Source organism: Caenorhabditis remanei, chromosome V, assembly GCF_010183535.1.
Source record: "Caenorhabditis remanei strain PX506 chromosome V, whole genome shotgun sequence".
NCBI lineage: Eukaryota > Metazoa > Nematoda > Chromadorea > Rhabditida > Rhabditidae > Caenorhabditis > Caenorhabditis remanei.
In genome coordinates this window covers 16,588,383-16,608,336 of record NC_071332.1, presented here as the reverse complement: position 1 = coordinate 16,608,336, position 19,954 = coordinate 16,588,383, and the positions used below count along the sequence as shown (strand labels likewise).

Sequence of the window (19,954 nt, the reverse complement as noted above, 5' to 3'; positions counted from 1 at the left end):
GGAAAAATATCGATTCTCCTTGGAGAGGAAGGAAAGGATGACGTAGATTTTATCGGTTTGAATGTAGCATGAAACACCTTCCCTCCACGGGTTATGAATACGTATGTATTGTTGTGTTTTGAATTTTGCGACCATGTGGGTTGGTGGAAGAGGTAAATATAGCATAACATCGTGGCCTAATTCTTGCTTGTGATATTATTCTTCCACGGCCAGCCAACAAAAAAGTCAGAACTATTACTCATTGAATTTTCACATGTTCCTATTTTGACATACAATATTTTGAGACCATAGAATAGAAGTTTGCAACTAGGACGTTTCGGATAGTGTCATTAAATCAAAAATGAAGACATTTTCATCCAAAATGTAATTTCTATCCGATTCTGGAGGAAATACGAATAAAATATGTCGTTTCAGAATGTTGACAGATCACTTAAGTTGCAAATTTTTGGTCAAAGGGTAGAGTTTAGCCATGCAATTTTTAATGAAGAATCAAGGATGGTTGATAGATAAGCGTACGGCGTACCTATGATTTTTGGCTATAAAAATTTCAAAAATTTTCGAAAAATTTTGTGAAACACTAGTGCACATTTTTGACTTGGGGCCGACGGGCCGACCCGAGCCAGGCCGATATTTTGCATGTCTCGTTTTCCGGAGGCATGGTTTCATTTCTTTTAATAGTTCATTTTCAAAAAAATTGATATTTAAAAGTGGATGAGCCATAACTACGTCCTTTAAAACATGTCCATAAAACAAAAACATTTGAAAATTTGAAATTCTTTGTCTTTGATTTTTACATTTTTGCCATTGTGAGTCATCGCGACAGATGAAATCACATACTTATCAGAAACCCTGAATTTTTGTATTCTCAAAATATGGAATTAAATTTTTAAAAAATTATATATATATATATATATATATATATAGATGATTCCGATGATTTAAACAAGCCAAAAATTAATATCAATAAAAGAAAACAATAATGCGTGGAGCCTAATGTTAGACCAGCTGCTTCGTACATTCAAACGTCAATCCGCACAGAAAAATTGTTGTATTCTTCTGTACGTTTATTATTTTCTTATTTTCTATGACGTGTTCCAGATAAGTATAGTCATTATTCATTTCTGATCTACGACAAATAAAGAAAAAACTTCATAATATATTCTTCATGTCATTGAATCAGAACACATACATTTTCGAACACTCCTTTTTTCTCTGCAGCGAACCTTTTTTATGTGGTTGTTATGTTAGAACGCGCCCCAACGGACAAAACCAAATAGATCATTTAATTCCAAATAAATTAAAAATACTCCAATTATATAACATCCGTCACAATTTTCTTATAAACTACCCATGGTGCGCATAATTTGAAGATCATTGTCATCGCCTGCACATCTTCGAAATTTTTGTTTATAACGTGGAACAGCGAGAGTAGATCAGTGAATCTCGATGGGCCATGACGTTCATAAGCCACATTACAGTACTGGAGAAGGGCTGACGTGTAGACTTTCTGTTGGCTGGCGATCACTTCTTGCCCGGCAAGGGATAGTGGAAGAGCTGAAGATTTTTTCTAGTGGCTAGAGTTTTCTCAGTGACTAGAGATATTTACCTGGATTACAGAAGAATACAACGTTGATAAGTGCGAACTCTTCATTTGTTAGTTTCAAATCGATAAGTCTGGCAACCAAAAGGCTTCTTATCCGGTTCAGGAATGTCTGGGAGAACTTGTCGAGTCTGGAATTTGTGGATTAGCAGGGCTTTTTTGCTCCGGGACGCTTACCAGGGAAGGTCATATTTCAGTTTGGAGTTATAAAACGTGACTTTTATAATTGGAAAACTGAGAACGCGCTGGTTCCAAATATATATTCAGTTTTTGCTCTCGACTTCTGATATTCAAGAAAAGCAAGATCAAAGTACGGCAAAAATGGTAGATTATTACCACTTTTGGGATTTCGGACATCCAGAGATTCGGACACACCGTGGGGCAGATAATCCCAAAATTTGTTTTTTTTTTGGTGCAGCCTTAGGCTCAAAAGTCTAATTTTTCAACGAAATTTCTTTGTTCAAAAAAGTTTCCAAATCCTTCTAACTGTCTGAAAACGTAACCAAATCCTGAAGTATCCATATAATTTTGAAGATCTTGGCTTGATTTTGCATTGCCGCCTAATTGGAAGTCTTTAAGCTCAATGCCTAAAAAGGTAATGTCATTTTTGCCAAACTTTTGAATTCATTTTTCTCGAATACCAGACATCGAGGGCAAAAACTATATTTGGAATTAGCGTTTTCTCAGCTTTCCAATGATATAGGTCACGTCCCATATCTCCAAACTATTCTTCCCTAGTTAGACATTTTAAAACTGAGTCGTTATGAAACCACACCAATTCCCTCGTTTCAATCTGTCCCGGTTTCAAAACGTCCCTTCATTTTCTCTGACTCAAAAATATATTCTCATAGTCAGCCCTTCTACGTGCGAGATTTTGTGATTTATATGGCACATTTCGCTTCTTACATGTCGACAAGCGTGTAATTTATTTAATCTTTATGTGAACGATCACTTCCTGATGCAGAAATATATTTTAATGAAAGAGCAACACCATAGCCCCACCCATCTCATCCATACTTCAAAATATCATCCGGATAAACGTCTCGTCCATCGACAGTCATAAGTCGATCCCTCCTTTCTCTCATCGCTCTCATCGCACTGGCGAACAAGGAAGCTTTCACACAAAAGTGTTTTAGAAGAATTGTCTGAAAATTTATGCCACTGATCAGTTTTAGTTAATTCTGACTCACTTTATCAGAATTACTGAGAAATGACATGAAATCTAACGACATTAGGAATTCAATTGAAGTGTATATTCCGAAAAACGACCAGTCATGCGTGGATATGTTGTCGGATTTCTGGAAATGAAAATGAGTTTGAGAGATCAAAAATCATTTTATTTTTTTGCAGCAGATAGGTAAACAAATACATAGTCAGAGATCCATGACATTTGGAATGTGTAAATATGGCTTCACTGTTTTTTGGAAATGTTAATAACAACAATTTTTTTAAACTATTATAAATTATTTAGAACTGTCTGACTAGCGAAGGTCATGGAGTCAGTTTGGAGTTATGGGACGTGACTTATATTATCGGAAAGCTAAGAACACACTGATTCTAAATATATATTCAGCTTTTGCAACCGAGGCCTGGTATTTGAGAAAAATAAGGTCAAATTCTGAAAAATGTCAAATTGTTACCTTTTTAACATGTGAAAATTACAACAACAAAAAATTCCAATAACTTTTTCGTGTGTCAGAAAATTTGACATTTTTCAGAACTTTGGCCTTGTTTTTCTCGATTACCAAGACTCGAGGGCAAAAACTGAATATAGATTTGGAATCAGCGTTTTCTCAGCTTTCCAATAATATAGGTCATGCCCCATAAATCCAAACTGACGCCATGAAATTTCCCTAGTAAGGACTCACCCTAGTCTTCAACCTCATCCTCCTCAACTCCACCACCTGCACCAATGAAAAATTCTCATCGGTGAACTGAGTCTTCATCGCCTTACTCCTCCTCGCGTCCAAAAACAAAAGTGCTCCGATAGTAGTCGACAAGTCGACATCCTTCTCGTTAGCCAACTCCAAAACCGTTGGTTGATAGGTCATACCAGCAGCGATACACTGTTGGAACCGACACCCTTTGCACTTGGTCACTTTTGACCTTGCCAGACACTGTCCGCTGTTTTTGCATTTGTAGTCTCTGTTGAGGACGACTATCCTCCGAAAAAACATCTTACACGCATCGCAAGTGAGCACTCCATAATTATTACTATAGGCCGGACGGAGGCAAATCACACATTTGCGCTGTGTAATCTCCAGTGATAAGTCGGGTGGTGAAGCAGGAAGTTGTATGGTGTCCAGGTATAAATCGGGGGGAGAAAAAGGGGGTGAAAGGGAGGAAGAAGACGTGGAGGTGGAAGGAGACGTGCTCATGTTTGAAGTGAAGAGAGAAAGCTGCATATATAAATATATCAGCTATAGTGGGAGTAAGGGCTTCTTGGCGTGTCGCTTTGAATCATTGAACTACTCGGGTAGAAGGTAGTCTAGAATATATGAATATTATTTTTTGCTCGGTAACTTTGGAGTGGCGAGACAGGGAATCTCTGCAAATGTTGAGTTGGATTAGGGAAGCGAAAGCAATAAAATAGAAAAAGGAACACTCTCTTATTGTAGGCAACGGGAAAATATTAAAAGGGGAATGTGCTACATGAATCGACGCAGAATCCCATAAAAAAACAAAATTTGTTGGAGGTAGGTCTGAAAATTTGGTCGAAGGAAGTTATGAGCTGTCAAATCCGCCTAAATTTTAAAAGATTTTCCTATTTTTCTATTTAAAAATCAGCAAAAATTATGCGGATATGAAAAATATATGAAACGTGCTGGTATATGTTGAAGCTGAACTTTAATCTGAACATAACGAGACAGATCAAAAAAATATGCTGGATCCAGCTGGAATTTTCGCAATGTGCTGGCTGAAACTGATTCGCGCGAGACGACACTCTGGAGGTTACAAAGAAAAATATTAGCTATGAGTGGGACATGAGACTAAATAGATTAATCTCGACCAAAAAAATCTGAACTATTGTCCGTTGGGCTGGCTAAAAATTGATCGGGATAGACTATCAAAAATCTTCTGCAAAATTTCAGAACTCAGGAACTAGGTCTGGTGAGGAATCCGGACTACTTTTTCTTGATTTGGATTTGTTACGGGTCTATTGATGTCACGTGATAAGAATATGGTCGGAATTTTTTGGAGTAGTAGTTGACGTTTTTGCTCCATGAGTGCTCTCAGGAAGAAAAAAATGAGAAAATTGAAGAACGTCATTAACAGACAATCACTATCCACAAGAAATGACAAAAGTGTAGTGTACCGAAATCGGGGAAAAATGTGTGCGAAATTGAGAAACTCAGAGAAAAGAGACATTTTTCAAGGGCATTTCGGTGGAGCGCTGTTGTGAAAACTGTGCCGAGCTAATAGTTGTGAAGCTTTATTTTTTAAATACTAACAATTCAAGCAGTAGGAAAAAATAAATCACCGTGGCACACTTATCACATAAAAAAGGAAAAAAAATTAAAATGAAAAATGTATGCAGGTACAAGACGTCGAAAAACCTGATGGAACATTACATAAATAAAAAAATGTGGGAGGTTCCCACTGTGAGAATCTGATTTTTGATAAGCGGAAGCTATTTTTGGAAGAAGGTACCAGTCACGGTATATTAGATACCTGTGGAAGCGGAAAAGGAACATTCTAGAACAAAATGAAATCTCGAAGATCTTCTGGAAAACACAAATCAAATCCTCTCAAAATGTATAATCCGTGTTGGATTATAGATCATCTGACGCTTCCCTCGGACCACCAAGCCAAATATTGTGAAGTTTTTCTTAAAGAAATCTGAAAATCTGAAAATGACATCACCCGGTACATCTTCTATACTTCAAAAGGCTTTAATCTAATATCTTTCTATTTCCGGGTACCCATTTCCTAACTCAATTTTTTATTATTTTTCAGCCGCGAAAGTTTCAAAGACCCCGATTTTCATGTTTTGTGTCTAGCATGACTAATCACGCCAATTCACACGCAGCAGCAGCAGCAATAAGGAGCAGAAAATTAGCCGCTCATAACATTTCCGATTTGCACGTTTTGTAATGTTTTGTAGCCGGCATATGTGCCTAGTCGATCACTTTTTATTTACTTACAGACATAAAGATATGTATTATACAACGAAAAATACACACTAGATTAGCTCCTCCACAATTTTCCTGAATTGCATAGACGTTCCCTTCATTGCAAGTCGGAAGACCATTGTGAGGTACTGCAGATCTTCAAAATTTCTTTGGATAATTGGACAGAGCGATAAGAGATCCGTGAAGCGGGTTGGGCCATTTTGTTGGTAAGTATGAATACAGTATTGGAACAGGGTGTCGGAATATTTTTGTTGCTGGGCGGCGACAATACTACGGGCACGAGAATTGTCAGGCTCGTAGAATAGTGCTGAAAAAAACACACTTGACTGAGTCGCTGAGCAGCGAATTTACCCGGATTACAGAACATTATAGCACCAATCAGCACGCACTCTTCTGCAGTCACACTCATCTCCACTATCTTACTGACTACAAAACTTCTGATTCGATTCAAAAACTCATCGGTCCCCTTCTCATATCCCAACAGTTTCCTCATCTCATCTGGGTAGATATCCTGTCCATCGACCGTAGTCATGCGATCCTTTTTCTCCCGGTACGTTCGCATGGCACCACCAAACAAAGAGCACTTTGACGCGGAGTGGCGGAGAAGAATCAGCTGAGAATAGAATAACAACGAAAATTGAATTATTTGAATTTCCGAGTGATCAATCTCACCTTCTCCGAAGTCTGTAACTCCTTCATGAATTCTAAATTCAATAAGAAATCGACGGTGGTGTAGAGTGCGAAGAACGACCAGTCCTGAGGGCGGAGGGATTCTTTTGGGACCTTCACATGAATCTTCACATTGACCTTCTCAACCATTTCCTCCAGTGACGGATTCATTATCGTGAAGCAAGATGTTAAAATCTGCGTGCGGTGTGAATCCTGGCACAGTAATCCGCTGATGATAGCCGCCACTTCTGCATCTCTGCGATTCTGTAATTGCATCAATCGCTTCTTCTCTCGAATTGCGTAATTCATCCCAAGGTCCAGACACCTCTGATATCGGCACGACTTACACTTTGGTATCGAGTCAGACACTTCGGAGTAGCCTGTAATTTCTTTTTTGATTTTTAGGCACAGACTGATGGCTACCAAGAAAACAGCAGTTCTTATGCTTGCAATTATAGTTAAGGTGTTCGGTGACGACACGACGGAAGAACATTTTGCAAGCATCGCAAGTGAGGGCCTGAAAAATAGAAAAATACAAGTTATGTGCTCGAAATGTCTGGCTTCTTGAACTTTTGAGCACAAATGGGATTATATGAACGACGGATTGTTTTAGAAACTGGATTCCGAGGGAATTGAACAATGAAGCGTGTACTATTTCAGGAAACATGTTATAGAAGGGAGAGATTAGATTAGGGGGACAAGCTCTTTGTGCCCCCCAAGAAAGGGACGGAAAGTCAAAAAAACAAGTCAGAACGGAGTTTTTAGGCGTCTAAGGGACTCTGATGCATAAAATCCGGATTTGAGGGCAGGCATAGGGAGACAGAATCTCAAAAACGTTTTGGACTAATGAAATTGACTTGGACCACCTTTTAGATAATCGAATCAGTGTTTTGGAATACGGAACTGAATTTTCTAGGATGGCCTTATGATGTCTGAGTTTTAGGCAAATTGAGGACATAAGGTCATTTATGCTATCATAGAATGTCGGTGTCAAAATTGCTCAGATTCGAAATTGCTTGTTTCGAAACTGTAAGCACGATGAGGCCAGGGCTACCGGCTCGGTATGCATATAAGTTCGATTATTCACCGTGACACAAAAAATGCACCATTCTTGTCAATAGAGCGTGGTTGCATCGGTAGCCCGGGGCTCATCGTGTGTGCGGTTTCGAAATCGAAGTTTTGAAAGGTCCTGAAAAATTGCTCCACGTCGTTCTAACGTTTTGTAACCACGACACTCTCTCTTCACCCATAAATGCTAAAAATGTAAGAAAATCAAAACTCCAAAAACTCACTCACCCCATAATTGTTGCAATACGCCGGTCTGTAACATACCAGGCACTTTCTCGGATCGAAAAATACGCAAAGATTTCGAGATTCGGATGACGGAAATTCCGGAGACGACGATAGAGACTCCGACATGCTTGTCTATATCTGAGAGCTCAAAAAATGTGCCCGCGCGGGGTGAAATGAGGCGGAGAGGGGCGGTCCGCGATATTTCTGATATGCGTATAAATGAGGCGTTTCCGGTTCTGTCTGTTGTGTCTCGGGGCGCTGTGCATGAACATGTTACTCATTAGACACCATTCTTTAGAGACGTGGGGAAAGGCTGAAATTCAGTTTTTGAAATAATCATACCAGTCGGTGAAATGAAAACATTACATCACAATACATACGTAAAACATGTGAGTCTCGGGCTCAGTGAGCTAGAAATTGGAGGAAAAATAGAGTTGCAGGTTTCTGATTCAGGGGGAAATTTAGAAGATATGAAGTTCATGTTTTCGGGGATCCGGGTATATTAAATCTGCACGTTTCAAAACCGGGACGTTTCGTAATCAAACAATATTCAAAGTTGAGGTAAAAATGAATCTCAAAAGTGCTTAGGCAATCAAAAATGAGGTTTTTGGCACTTGATCGAATTCCGCTAAGTTGAATAGCTCAATGATTATCAGACTTGCAAAATTCCGAGTCGGCTCGGATTTGAAGTTTTGAACTTTTTTCACTATAATTTTATTTTCTGAAAGTTTTCCAGGTTTTTTCTCAGACTTGTTACGGACCGGGCCGGGCCGATATCGGAATTTTTCTCCCGGGGTTTAAAATTCAAAAAAAAAGATCGATAATTTCGAAAAAAAAACTTCCAATTTTTTCCAGTACTGAACTCCCGGCTAAGGGTTTCAAAATCATAAATAAATGTAGATATTCCTCGAGGCAATTTTATTTAAATCCAAGGAGTGATGGACAGCAAGCGGGGATGATCAAACACTTCCTTGAAATGATTTCTATAAACCCGATTAATCACTTCCTCCAAAATCGTGATCACACTAAAAATTTTACACCCGTCATGCACTCCAGACAAACAAATATATTTTCTGATTATATAGTTTTCGTGCTGAGCTATATTTATAAAGTTTATTTTATTAGAGATTTGAAAACATGATTTATAATCAGTTACCAAGTTTTAGACTTCTAGTCTCGAGTTTCGTATGATCAAACCGTTTATTAAAACATTAAAAACAACATGGTACATACAACCAAATAGCAAACTTGTCAAATTAAACCCGCCGGCTTGGCCTTCTCGATTCATAAACAGCTTTTGATTGAATTCTGAAGTATAGTAAAAAATTCAAAATTTTTCATAATTTCTTTCAAAATTTAGTTGAAATTCTTTTTGAATTGCAAACCCCCGGCCTGTGACAATTTTGCTAAATGGTAGTTCTTTTTAGCTCAGAATCAATATTACAAGACTCTGCGAGAACCTTAGGAATATAATAGTTGAGGAGTTGCTCCCTCAACTTTTTATCCAACTTTTTCATTGTAAAAATTTGTTTGTTTATTCGTTGACTTATTGCCACAAGTGTTGCAAATCTATCGTGTCCTGATACTGGATTGTCCTGTATGCAGCAATTGAACAATATTCTGGCATTGAGTTGTTGGTGATGAGCAAGCACAGATTGAGCACTAAGTGACAAGCCAGCGATTCCTGAAATAAGGTTTGTATAGTAGGTCACATTAATTCCAACAAGATTTTTGATGTCTATTTTTCATAACATTTTGCACCCGGATAACATTTTCTCAGGGGGAGTCGAGAAGCAGACTAGACACAAATCACGGTTTCAGGAAATCTTTCATCTTTTGCGGGGAGATCTACTTTCATATTTAAAAACATTCTAGTGTGGATTAGAGCGTTCTTGCAAACAAATTTTATTTTAAAAATTTAGATGACAACATAAGAAAAAAAAAGAAAGAACTGAAGGCATTATGTCAAACGACTCGTAAAATCTACAAAAACTCATTCAACGCTATAGAATCGAAAAAAACTTTAGGTATCAAATAATCCGGTTTCCAGAATTCCTTCATCACAAAGAACAATTGCTTCGTTTTCCATATCTGTTTGTTAAGATGAGCAACGACTCGAAGGAGCTCCAGTAGTCGCGCGGGTCCATTTCGGGGGTCCGTTTGAAGACACTGCTGGAGGAGAAGCTGGGTGTAATGGGCTTGGTAATGGTAGAGGGTTTCTTTGGCTTGTGCTGATATTTCTTTGATATCTGGAAGAGTGGAGAGAGGGGATAGAGAATTGGAGAAATAGAAAATAATTGGGAATAAAGCATTTAGTTTGTCTTTTTTTTCGTTATCACAATGCCTTGTGCATTCTATAATTATTTTTTGACTGTTTTGTTTTGCATACTTTATTAACTGTTTGAAGATGTCTTTGCTGAAAAACAGCTTCATTTTCAAATCAATTTTTTATAACCAGTGCATGCTTTGGCTGTTTTCAGTGGAAAATTATCAACTTTGACAGTATATTTCGGTGTCACCTCATTGTGCGACAAATTTCATTTTGTATGGGTTGGACAGAGCAAAAATAGCGCATAACTTTTGTAGTTGGTCATTTTTTTGTAGCTACACAACCATCAAAGTTATAGGTCATCAAAGTTATTTCTCCCTGAAACTTTACAAAAATGATTTGCGATTTTTGCTCTGTTCATATATTTTTTTCAGCGCCGAAACCGAAATAAAAGTTTCTAGATAATTTTCAGTCCATAAAATCATTCATTCATGCTCATGCCATGCAAAATTACTATATCCATTCCTCATGCTCATTATTTCCCATGCAAAATTCCATGCATAAACTCATATTTTTTATTAAAGTCATTTATCAAGAAGGCTTTCACGGGGATCGAAAATTTGATATGTAAAACAATGAGTGACAAAGTAATTTAGAAGACAAAAAAATCAAAAATAAGGTTCTTCCTTCTTACAAGGTTCTTCCTCCTTACAAGCCTCAATTAAAATCCTTGAAAAGTGAAAACGAGGTTCCCAATCGCTTCGTAACGCTTGAACCACGTCACTTGTCAAATCGCTTTGACGTTGAAGTCTCTGATTGATTGCCAGGATCTCCGTAAATCGTGTTGGTCCATGTCTTGGATCCTCGATCATACAGATGTTCAGGAGGATTCGTGTATAGTGTTTTTGCAGATTTCCAATGATATCTTGGCCACGTAGCGACAAGCCTCCGAGTGCTGAAACTGGGGGACGGACTGAAGACTATCACAAAGTTCGGGTTGGAACACAGGAAATATTAGTTAGAAGATACATCAAAAAAGATTTTTTGCAATTGTCTGAACAAATATAATCTAAATAAAACCAAAATCTTCCTGACCTGGATTACAAATCACTATCATGTTGAGCAGTAGAAACTCGTTCTCCGTCAGGTTCAACTCTATCAACGGTTGCATTGGCGTTGTTAGAAGCTCCATGATTATTTCTCGACAATTCGGGATATCAAACAAAACTTTTGGGAACATTTCATCTCCGGTCGGCGCAATTACACGCCCCTTTTTTTCCACGTATGAATCGAAGGCGATGGAGAGATGGTGGCTTTTGAAAGCAACGTTCTTGAGAAGGATTACCTGGAAAATGGAAAAATTTTGATTGTCCCAAGGATTAAATTATGTATAAACCATACAGAACAAAGGTAGATCTTCATTTTTGTAGTTGACAACTTTTTTGAACGGACACTCCCTAAGAAGTTACATTTCGATCGACAAAGTAAACTCTCCATCAAATCGTTCCATTTCAGTGCAAAATAGTGCGATTTTTGAGATGTCCTCTCGAAATGATCATAACTCTCTAGGGAGTGTCCGTACGAAAAAGTTGTCAACTACAAAAATGAAGCTCTAACTTTGTTCTGTATGGTTTACGCATAATTTACATTGGGGGACAATCAGTGATATCCTAACACCCTCTGGTCATTTTCAACTGAAAAAGGCCAAGTTGTATATTTTACGGAAACTACTGTCCTGTAACTACTGTACCGTACTGCACTGGGGTACTGTAACTGTAAAAGATTCAAAACTTTTGGACTATCTTAAAAATGACTTACAGGTCATCACTAAGCTGAAGCCGAGAAATCATGATGAGCAACATATTTGTTGGCTAGAAATCTCTGGTCTACTAACAAGATACCCTGTAAATGCTCCCTAATTACCCACCCTATCCGAAAGTAACAGCTGCTGGTAGAATTCCATAGTCTTTACCACCTCCACTATCAGCAACACACCAAGAGACCCCCACGGTTTCAGCTTTCTCTCTGTGGACTCCCACTTGATTTCCTTCTGAAAACTCCTTCCCTTTCACCAATCTTCATTTTATTTTCTCAAACATACTGGCTGTCGATATCTCTCCAAATTGGAATCCTGCGCCACTAGATCCAAAAAACTCGGGTCCTCACAGACACTGATGATTCTGTAGACGTCCCTCCGCACCTGATTCATGTACCTTAGACTTAGAAACACCCGCGAATCAACATGAGCTTGTGTGACAATTGGTTTCTGGACAACTACCAACACGGACACTTGGGGCGACGGGCTGCTACTGAATTCGTCGGAAGATTCCGTGGATTTGCTGTGTTGACGCATTCCGAGGGCCAGACATTTGTTGAAGCGACACGCTCGACATTTCGGACGGGTTGCTGTAAATATTGTGAAATTTGAAAAGATGATGCACCAAAACACATTGGCTCATTGCGTAAATGTGTCATCATTAGTGCGCAAAGGGAAACATCACGCAAGAGTACATTTCGGGATTCTTCGAGAGTTCAATTTGGAAGGAGAATAATAATGTTTGGGACAATTCGAGGGAGAAATTACTTTGTCGATATGTAACTTGCTAGGAAATGCTCGTAAAAAAATTTTGTCAACTACAAAAATGAAGCTCTACTTTTGTTCTGTATGGTTTATAAATAATTTGCTTTGTGGGACAATCAGTGATACCGTAACAACCTTTCAAAGTTGTCCATTTTCCACTGAAAAAGGTCAATTTGTATATGTTTCTGCATGGTACTGTACTTACGACGGCCGGGTTTCTGTACAAAAATCGAATGTTTTTTTTTTCAAAAAAAAATTCGAATTTTCAACTTAATTCCGATTAAAAGTCGAATGTACATAGGATTTCTGACTATTTTTGAAGAAAACTTCAAAAAATGTCGAAAAAATTTGTGAAAAAAATGTATCTGTTTTTTGAATCCGGGCCAAGATTTTGCCAGTATGGTAACTAGAAAACTCAGTGAATTATGCTTGAAAACTCAAAAACTGAAAGTCGCGGTTGTTCCTACCGTAACCAGGCTATCAAGTAGATTCCAGCATCCATCTAAAAACTCTTTGATCCGAATTCGCACAGTAACCCGCTGCCAACTCACAGTAACCCAGTACAGTACTCCCAGCCTACTTACAGTAACCTGGTCAGTACTCCCTAACAACTTACAGTAACACGGTACAGTACTCCCTGCCAACTTACAGTAACCCCATACAGTACTCCCTGCCCACTTACAGTAATCCCCAGTCCCCCCTTATTTCCCTTCCAGACTCCCCGAGCCCAAAAAAAAAGTTCGCAATCAGTGAACCCTATGATTCTTTGTTTTCTGGAAAAATTCAGACCTGAAAACTTGTTTTTCCCTCATTCCAAATATTTTCCTTAAAAACCTGAAAATTAAAATAGTCACGTAGCAGGGCTCTAACTCTGAAACTTGAAATTCCTACTACATATTCAAATCGTCAACCCCTGATCCCTAAACCAGCTGTCCCCAACTGACTTCCTCCCTACAAACCACTATTCTCCAGGTGCAAAATAATCAAGCGGATTAGATCTTGTATTAGAAAAACAAACTAGTCTAGGAGAGACATTTTGATTTGTAGAAGTGATCTCCGGACGGAAAAGTTCCTGCTCCTGATAGTTTGATCTCGATTAGTTAGACTTCCGTATTTTCCTCTCGAAAATTTTCGTGCTCTCATACAAAGATCAGCATCGTTTTTCTTTAGTGCTTTCTGACTATGTATTTTTGTTATTACGATATTCTGATAGCCCTTTACCTACATCATAATGTCTATTCAGTATGATCAAACGGATTTTTTGTGTCTAGCAGGGGGAGCACAAACTCCACCGGATGAGACGGGGGAAGACTGGAGACACATCGAGCCCATTTTTAGGAAATTCAGAGATCCGGAGGATAATAAGAGATTAGTTTGAAATGCCAGTTTTTATGATTTGGTGAGGATTAAAATTATTGGAATTTGAAATAAAAACTTTTCACTAAATTGGCAATATCTCGGTGTGTTTTGCTCTAAACTCATTTTTATCAATATTTTTGGAATCAGCACCTCAAACCGATTCAAATGAGTATAATTATGTCTACTTTTAAAAAAGGTCCCACCGCGACTTTAAAGGCGCAAGGATCCAAAAATCTTAATTTTTCCAAACCTAGCCGTGATTATACTCATTTGGAAAGTCTCATCGCGCTAAATTCAAAAATTTAGTTAAAACTCAGATCTGATCATAGCAAAACGAGTTCGAAAAAAACTTAAAGTTTCCAAAAATTTCGAAAATCTGTAACTTTTCGAATTTCAGTCGGTTTTTGTGGGTTTTAGTTTGAAAATCTCAGGAATCTGCTGGAAGTGTCAAAAAAAAATTAAGTAGCTCCCGAATTGTTTGAAATAGAGCTCTGTATCCAACCTAGAGCTCCATTTCTGTAGTTGCTCATTCTTCATTATCTGACGCACTTTCAGACTTCACTATTTTTGACAAATGCACTCAAACGATGACCAAAAAGTGCACGATGATATTTTAAGACTTCTCATCCTCCTCCATCTCCGTCATATGTTTCCATTCAAAATGCGTGAGATCACTATCTGCATCAGGGAGAGAGAGGGAAAGAGAAGAATCCGGTTAGGCAGGCTTAAGGGTATCCAAAACCCGCTTAGCTCCACTTTCTGAGCACATGGGAGAGACTCATAGAACAAGAACGGAAAGGGGGGGGGGAGTGAAAAACAAGACGAATGGAAGTCAGAAGGGATCACACTCTCACGAATTGCATTTTTCTGTCTATCAAGGTGTGGGAAAAACAGAAAAACACCTGAATGAACTAAAAACAAGAAGAAGGGGGGGGGGGGTTGTGGTAGAGGGATTTCTTGAGAATCTGTAGGTACAAAGTTATGTAGAAAACAGTAGGGTACAGTAGTCCAGAGGGAACTGTAGCTCGGAGAGTACAGTAACTGAGCTACAGTAGACACGTTTGTTTGCAGAAGTATTAAACAAAATCCAAAAAGTACTGTAAGCCATAGGGCAAACCTCAAGCCTCAAACCTCAAGATTTCAGCAACTTTAAGGGGACAGCTCAAAAATCACTCTATTTTGCACAGAGATGAGTCGATTTTAGGGAGAAATTACTTTGTCGATATTTAACTTGCCAGCGAATTTCCGTACAAAAAAGTTGTCAACCACAAAAATGAAGCTCTAACTTTGTTCTAAACGGTTTATACATAATTTACTTTGTGTGACAATTAGTAATATCGTAACACCCTCTGGTCATTTTCAACTGAAAAAAGACCAAATTGTATATCTTACTGCGCGCCACATCGCCTAAACTCACTATATAAATCCTTCTCATCTGCAAAACAATCCCGTTTCCTCTTGCAAACGTCGTCCACCTTCTCGTTGATCGCCCGCCGAAAGAACATTTTGCACGCGTTGCAGCTAACAACCTTGAAACGGAGAATGAGTTTCGATTTACTCCGCAAAACACACAAACCTCATAATTATAGCCATACGCTTTCTGATGACACACCGCACAAACATTCGGTCGGTCCAGGCTGATTTTGATTGTCATAGAAAATCTGGAAAAAATGAATTGAGAACTTTTTGTTATCAATAAAAACGCAGAGAGAGCGAGCCTGTGAAACTGAATGTTATTCTCTATTCTCTCGCTCCAGACATCTCTATTCAATGACTCCAAAATGAGATATGTGCTTGATGTGGTTGGTGCACACCTGCTCTGAGAGAGAGCGAACAAAATGTTGGTGTCTCTACACCTCACTACTAAATAGAGATTATTATGACATTAGCTAGTCAGAACGAATGGGCGGAGCCTAAAGAAGTTCATCGAGGAGAGGGAGTGATCTCAAATGTTCCTAACACATCGCCACTCCCTTGGCTCGGCTTGGCTCACTGTTATTTTTTTGGTTGGAAGAGAGAAGAAAAAGTGTAACATCACATATCAATCACTCCGGCATATGCATACGGACACGTTAAAGATCAAGTACAACCAGAGTTTCTTTGCTCGCTGAGCCACTTAATGGAAATATCTAACATGCTCGGTCATACAACTATTTTCTTTTAGCACGTTGTGTGGTAGGATGGATTAAGCACGAATTAGTCAAGGAGATGAGGAAGAAGTCAGAAGAAATGCGATTAGAGTTCTAGCACGGTTTTCTGCGTTTCCGTTCTCTGATGGGGAAAATGAGAAAATATTATTGGAAGTCGTCAAGAAGGATGAGTGTATTCAGATGACGTGGTAGACATCGGACGGTTCAAAACCGAGAGATTTGAACTGAAATATATTTTCCCAAGGTTCCAAAACATACGGTATCTAATGCACGGTTTTGAAATGTATGTCCGTCTTCTGATCAGCGCTGCAAAAAATTTTTCAGACGAGACATTTTTAATGTTTTTGGAGGTTTTCGAAAAGTTTTACGGCGAACATTTTTCGGATAGTTTTTCAAAAATCGGTTTTTTGGTAATTGTTGATTTTTCTGTTTTTTTCCTAATTTTTTTCTAATGTTCTACTCAAAAACAGGTTCCGGGGGGGTCTGTCCATACAGTTTTCAAACAAATTCAAGGGCTCCGAAAAACTAATTTTTCAGAAATTTTTACCCGACTTTTTTTTCGGTCAAATATTTTCGAAAAAAAAAGGGGTTTTACGGTTTTCCTCGGGAAAGTTTTTTCGCACAGCCCTGTTTTGGATGTCCAGATGTCAGTCTGTCAAGAAGCAATACTAGAGACTCCGGATAATTTCAAAAAATCAGAGAATGCTGAATTCAATTTTTTTAAACGAAAGATATTTTCAGTGAATTTAAAACAACATGTAGCTAAGCTGAAATACATCAAATAAATGTAAAAAAAAATAAATTCCAGCCGAATATAAATAGAATAAGACACACATCAAGAGTGTCCAAAAATGATCGGTCTCTAAAGGGACTAAGCACCACGTGACATTCCATAATTCCGAGATATTTTTGTTGACTGAACGGTTTTTGGTTCATTGTGTTATTTTCCAGATTTTTTAAAACTATAAAGGAACATCATGTTCCATTTGTGATCTCAGATATTCGGTTCGTCACTTCTGACTACCAACCAACCAACCAGACAGTCAGAACTAGGGCAGCGTACATATAATTTATTTTCAGACAGGAAGCAGAAGACGTCAATCTGCAAACTTTTGCTTCGAGAAAACAACGACGATTTGATCTACTTGATTCTGATAAAATGAGCCCGATGTTTGATAAAGTTATTGTAAATAAAGTGTATCTTATCAGTTACTGTTATCAGAGACAGGGAGAGGTCAGCACTTCCTTTCCCTCTATATATGTATTGATTCCGGCAAACTATGCATATAAATAAGTATTTTCTAGTTATAATTTCTATTCTTATACGCATTTCCTTTCAATTCGCGGTTAACAATCAACCATTTGGAGAAAAAATGTATTCAAACTTCGAGCTAATCGATATGAAAACCGGGAATGCTTTGTTGGAAGGTCAGGATTTACAGTTCAGGCAGATTGTTCATACGAGGTGAGTCGGCTCCCTTCGTATCCGCCCCCTCCTTAGCACAAAAGCTGCGTTGTGCGTTCGCGCGGTGTCGAATATGGGAGCCATAGGAAACTTATGTGCTAGTTATATGCCTGGTATATGGAAGCATGCGAAGCATATATGACCCACGCGCGATCCGTGCTATTCTTGCCGTTTATCATGTCTACCGACAGCTCGTACGATGCACTCGCCCACTAATTCCACCCATTATAACGTGTTGCTACTTTGCTATTCCATTCCGAGTCTGTTCAGCTCTATTCTTTATGACATATTCATTTTCTCCGTTTTCAGTTTTCATTGAAAACAAATTACGACTATACTTTCAGAAACAAAAACACGAATAGTTTTCGAGAAAGCACAGAAAGCTATTACTTATTTTTATTCCTTTTTCTTTCATTCCATTTCTTACCGAAAAACAGAAATCAATCAATGAATCAAAAAAGTTTAAATCAGCTAATCAATGAAATGAATGCTATCCGAAAGCCGTCTAGCACAGTGATGAGCTTCTTATTTTTCTTACTTTGTCTTGAAAAAAAACTTACCGTCTTACCTTTTTCCATCTAAAAATAATTATTATAGCCAATCCGAAGTAAGAAAAAAGACGCTCTTACTTTCATGGAATAAGATAACTTTATCATTTCATTTCATTGAGCTTTTCCTAAAAAAAAATCGCGATTCAGCTTGAAAATTAAAATGATACTTTTCGGATATTAATTAAAAATTAATTTCTATTTAGTCGTAATTTGTTTTCAGCAAAATTTGGCAAAAAGTGCATGAAAATCTTCGAAAACGGAGAAAATAATGAAAATGTCTTTGAAAAAATTGCAGTTTCAATTACGATAAACAACACGCCAAGGTGTAATGGCGGAGTGTCGTTACAAGTTTCAGGTTTACGGTGAAAACATGGATCCTATATGCGAGCTATATGGAAGCACGCAGGATCCGTGCCACAAGCCCCACGCCTCGAAGCATATCACTTCCGCGCGCGAAGCACATCGTTTTACATGGGAGGTTATATGCTTCCATTTTGAATATGCCCCATATAGCATCCATCGCGAACCACCTGTGGGCGCAGTGGTAGTGTTTCTCGCCGCCGGGCACAGTCCTTTTGGTTCGACTTCCCTCCCTAACTTTTTTTTTCTTTTTTTCAGAGCTCTACTCATCCTCCATTGGCAACAACGAGAAGAAACTAGCCAACTTCTCCCCCCGAGTCTCAAATTAAATCTCACAGTGAACTGGATGAATTGCAGTTCTTGGGACGCGTTTCTCCATCGTCTGCCTCGTAAAAATTTCACAATTGACAAAGAGAATCGATCGATAACTCTGCTAGACTTTGATTGTGTGCCTGATTTATTCCGTAACTGGTGTGGAGATTCACCCGGAAGAGATTTACACTTCTTGTATGTTCTGGAAAAGACTTGGCATACTGTAGAAATGCGAATCGTGTGTGACCCCGAAATTTCGAGAATGGACGTTGAGGGAAGCAATTCGTGGTTCTATGGAGTGATTGCTGCATTTGTTATCTTAACCGGAATACTGTACAAAAAAAAGAAACAAAAAGGGTGACCGAATTTCCAAATTGAAATCAGAAAATTAGAATTTCAGACGTCAATACAGAAAACTTCGAGAAGACATTGGACATGAAAATTTCGACCATGTAATTCAAGATACACGATTTTTGACTGTCCCTGTGAGATATCGGATTCGGAGAGAAGATTCTGGCAGACGTATGATGGAAGCTAGAAAAGATTACGTTCCATTCAAGCCTATAAAAATAACAAAGAAGCCAATGAAGAGTGAAAAATGGAAAATCGATAGAAAATTGATACCAAAAATTATTGTTTATGCTCCTGATTAATGAATTTGTTATTTTGATCAAAAAGTACTTTTAAAAGTAAAACAAAATAACTCAATTTGAATTTCCTCTCAAGTGTCTGGTGGCCGTGGAAGAGGAAACTCCGAGTGTGTACTACTCTCGGACAAACGTCGAAAAATTCACTTTGAGGATTTCCTCACAGTTTTCACTGTTTTTGTTCGATTTTGTTGCTAAAATTTATAAAGATAGCATTTTCAGCGATCCACTTTAATAAATATTGAAAATTTTCACTAAAATGCATAGTTTTCTTCTCATATTCCTATTCAAAATGGCCACCCTCTTTAAGATCGTTGTTCAAAAGCAAAAAATCGCGAAAATAATTTTTTCATGGTCCTGTTAAAGAATTTGTTACTTTTTCACAAAAAATTCGAATTGAAAAAGTGATTGAAAAAACTAAATTTGAATTCCCTCGCAAGTGTCTGGTGGCCGTGGAAGAGAAAACTCCGCGTGTGTACTCCTCTCGGACAAGTCGGAAAAATAATCGTGATATTGTTTTATTAATTTCCTCTCAATTTTCAGCGTTTTTCTTGGATTTTGTTGC

At 38.2% G+C, this 19,954-nt stretch overlaps 4 protein-coding genes across 4 annotated transcripts; 1 reads left to right on the top strand and 3 right to left on the bottom strand.

Annotated features, from left to right (window-relative positions):
- Positions 1-1,312: 1,312 nt before the first annotated feature.
- GCK72_020610 (uncharacterized protein) lies at positions 1,313-3,777 on the bottom strand (the record flags this gene model as incomplete). Its single annotated transcript, XM_003093119.2, has 5 exons — positions 1,313-1,554; positions 1,607-1,731; positions 2,618-2,745; positions 2,791-2,898; positions 3,469-3,777. The coding sequence occupies 5 exons, from the start codon at positions 3,775-3,777 to the stop codon at positions 1,313-1,315; spliced, it is 912 nt and encodes a 303-aa protein (XP_003093167.2).
- Positions 3,778-5,783: 2,006 nt separating this feature from the next.
- GCK72_020609 (uncharacterized protein) lies at positions 5,784-7,821 on the bottom strand (the record flags this gene model as incomplete). The annotated part of the gene is made up of 5 exons (XM_053733683.1): positions 5,784-6,040; positions 6,085-6,346; positions 6,406-6,782; positions 6,826-6,919; positions 7,699-7,821. 5 exons carry the CDS (start codon positions 7,819-7,821, stop codon positions 5,784-5,786), a joined length of 1,113 nt encoding a protein of 370 aa, XP_053582596.1.
- Positions 7,822-9,241: 1,420 nt separating this feature from the next.
- On the bottom strand, positions 9,242-15,558 carry GCK72_020608 (uncharacterized protein; the record flags this gene model as incomplete). Its single annotated transcript, XM_053733682.1, has 8 exons — positions 9,242-9,379; positions 9,718-9,944; positions 10,659-10,937; positions 11,060-11,309; positions 11,892-12,014; positions 12,066-12,370; positions 15,322-15,433; positions 15,481-15,558. The coding sequence occupies 8 exons, from the start codon at positions 15,556-15,558 to the stop codon at positions 9,242-9,244; spliced, it is 1,512 nt and encodes a 503-aa protein (XP_053582595.1).
- A 1,869-nt stretch (positions 15,559-17,427) lies between these two features.
- GCK72_020607 (uncharacterized protein) lies at positions 17,428-19,395 on the top strand (the record flags this gene model as incomplete). Its single annotated transcript, XM_053733681.1, has 3 exons — positions 17,428-17,519; positions 18,689-19,099; positions 19,143-19,395. 3 exons carry the CDS (start codon positions 17,428-17,430, stop codon positions 19,393-19,395), a joined length of 756 nt encoding a protein of 251 aa, XP_053582594.1.
- Positions 19,396-19,954: the final 559 nt, after the last annotated feature.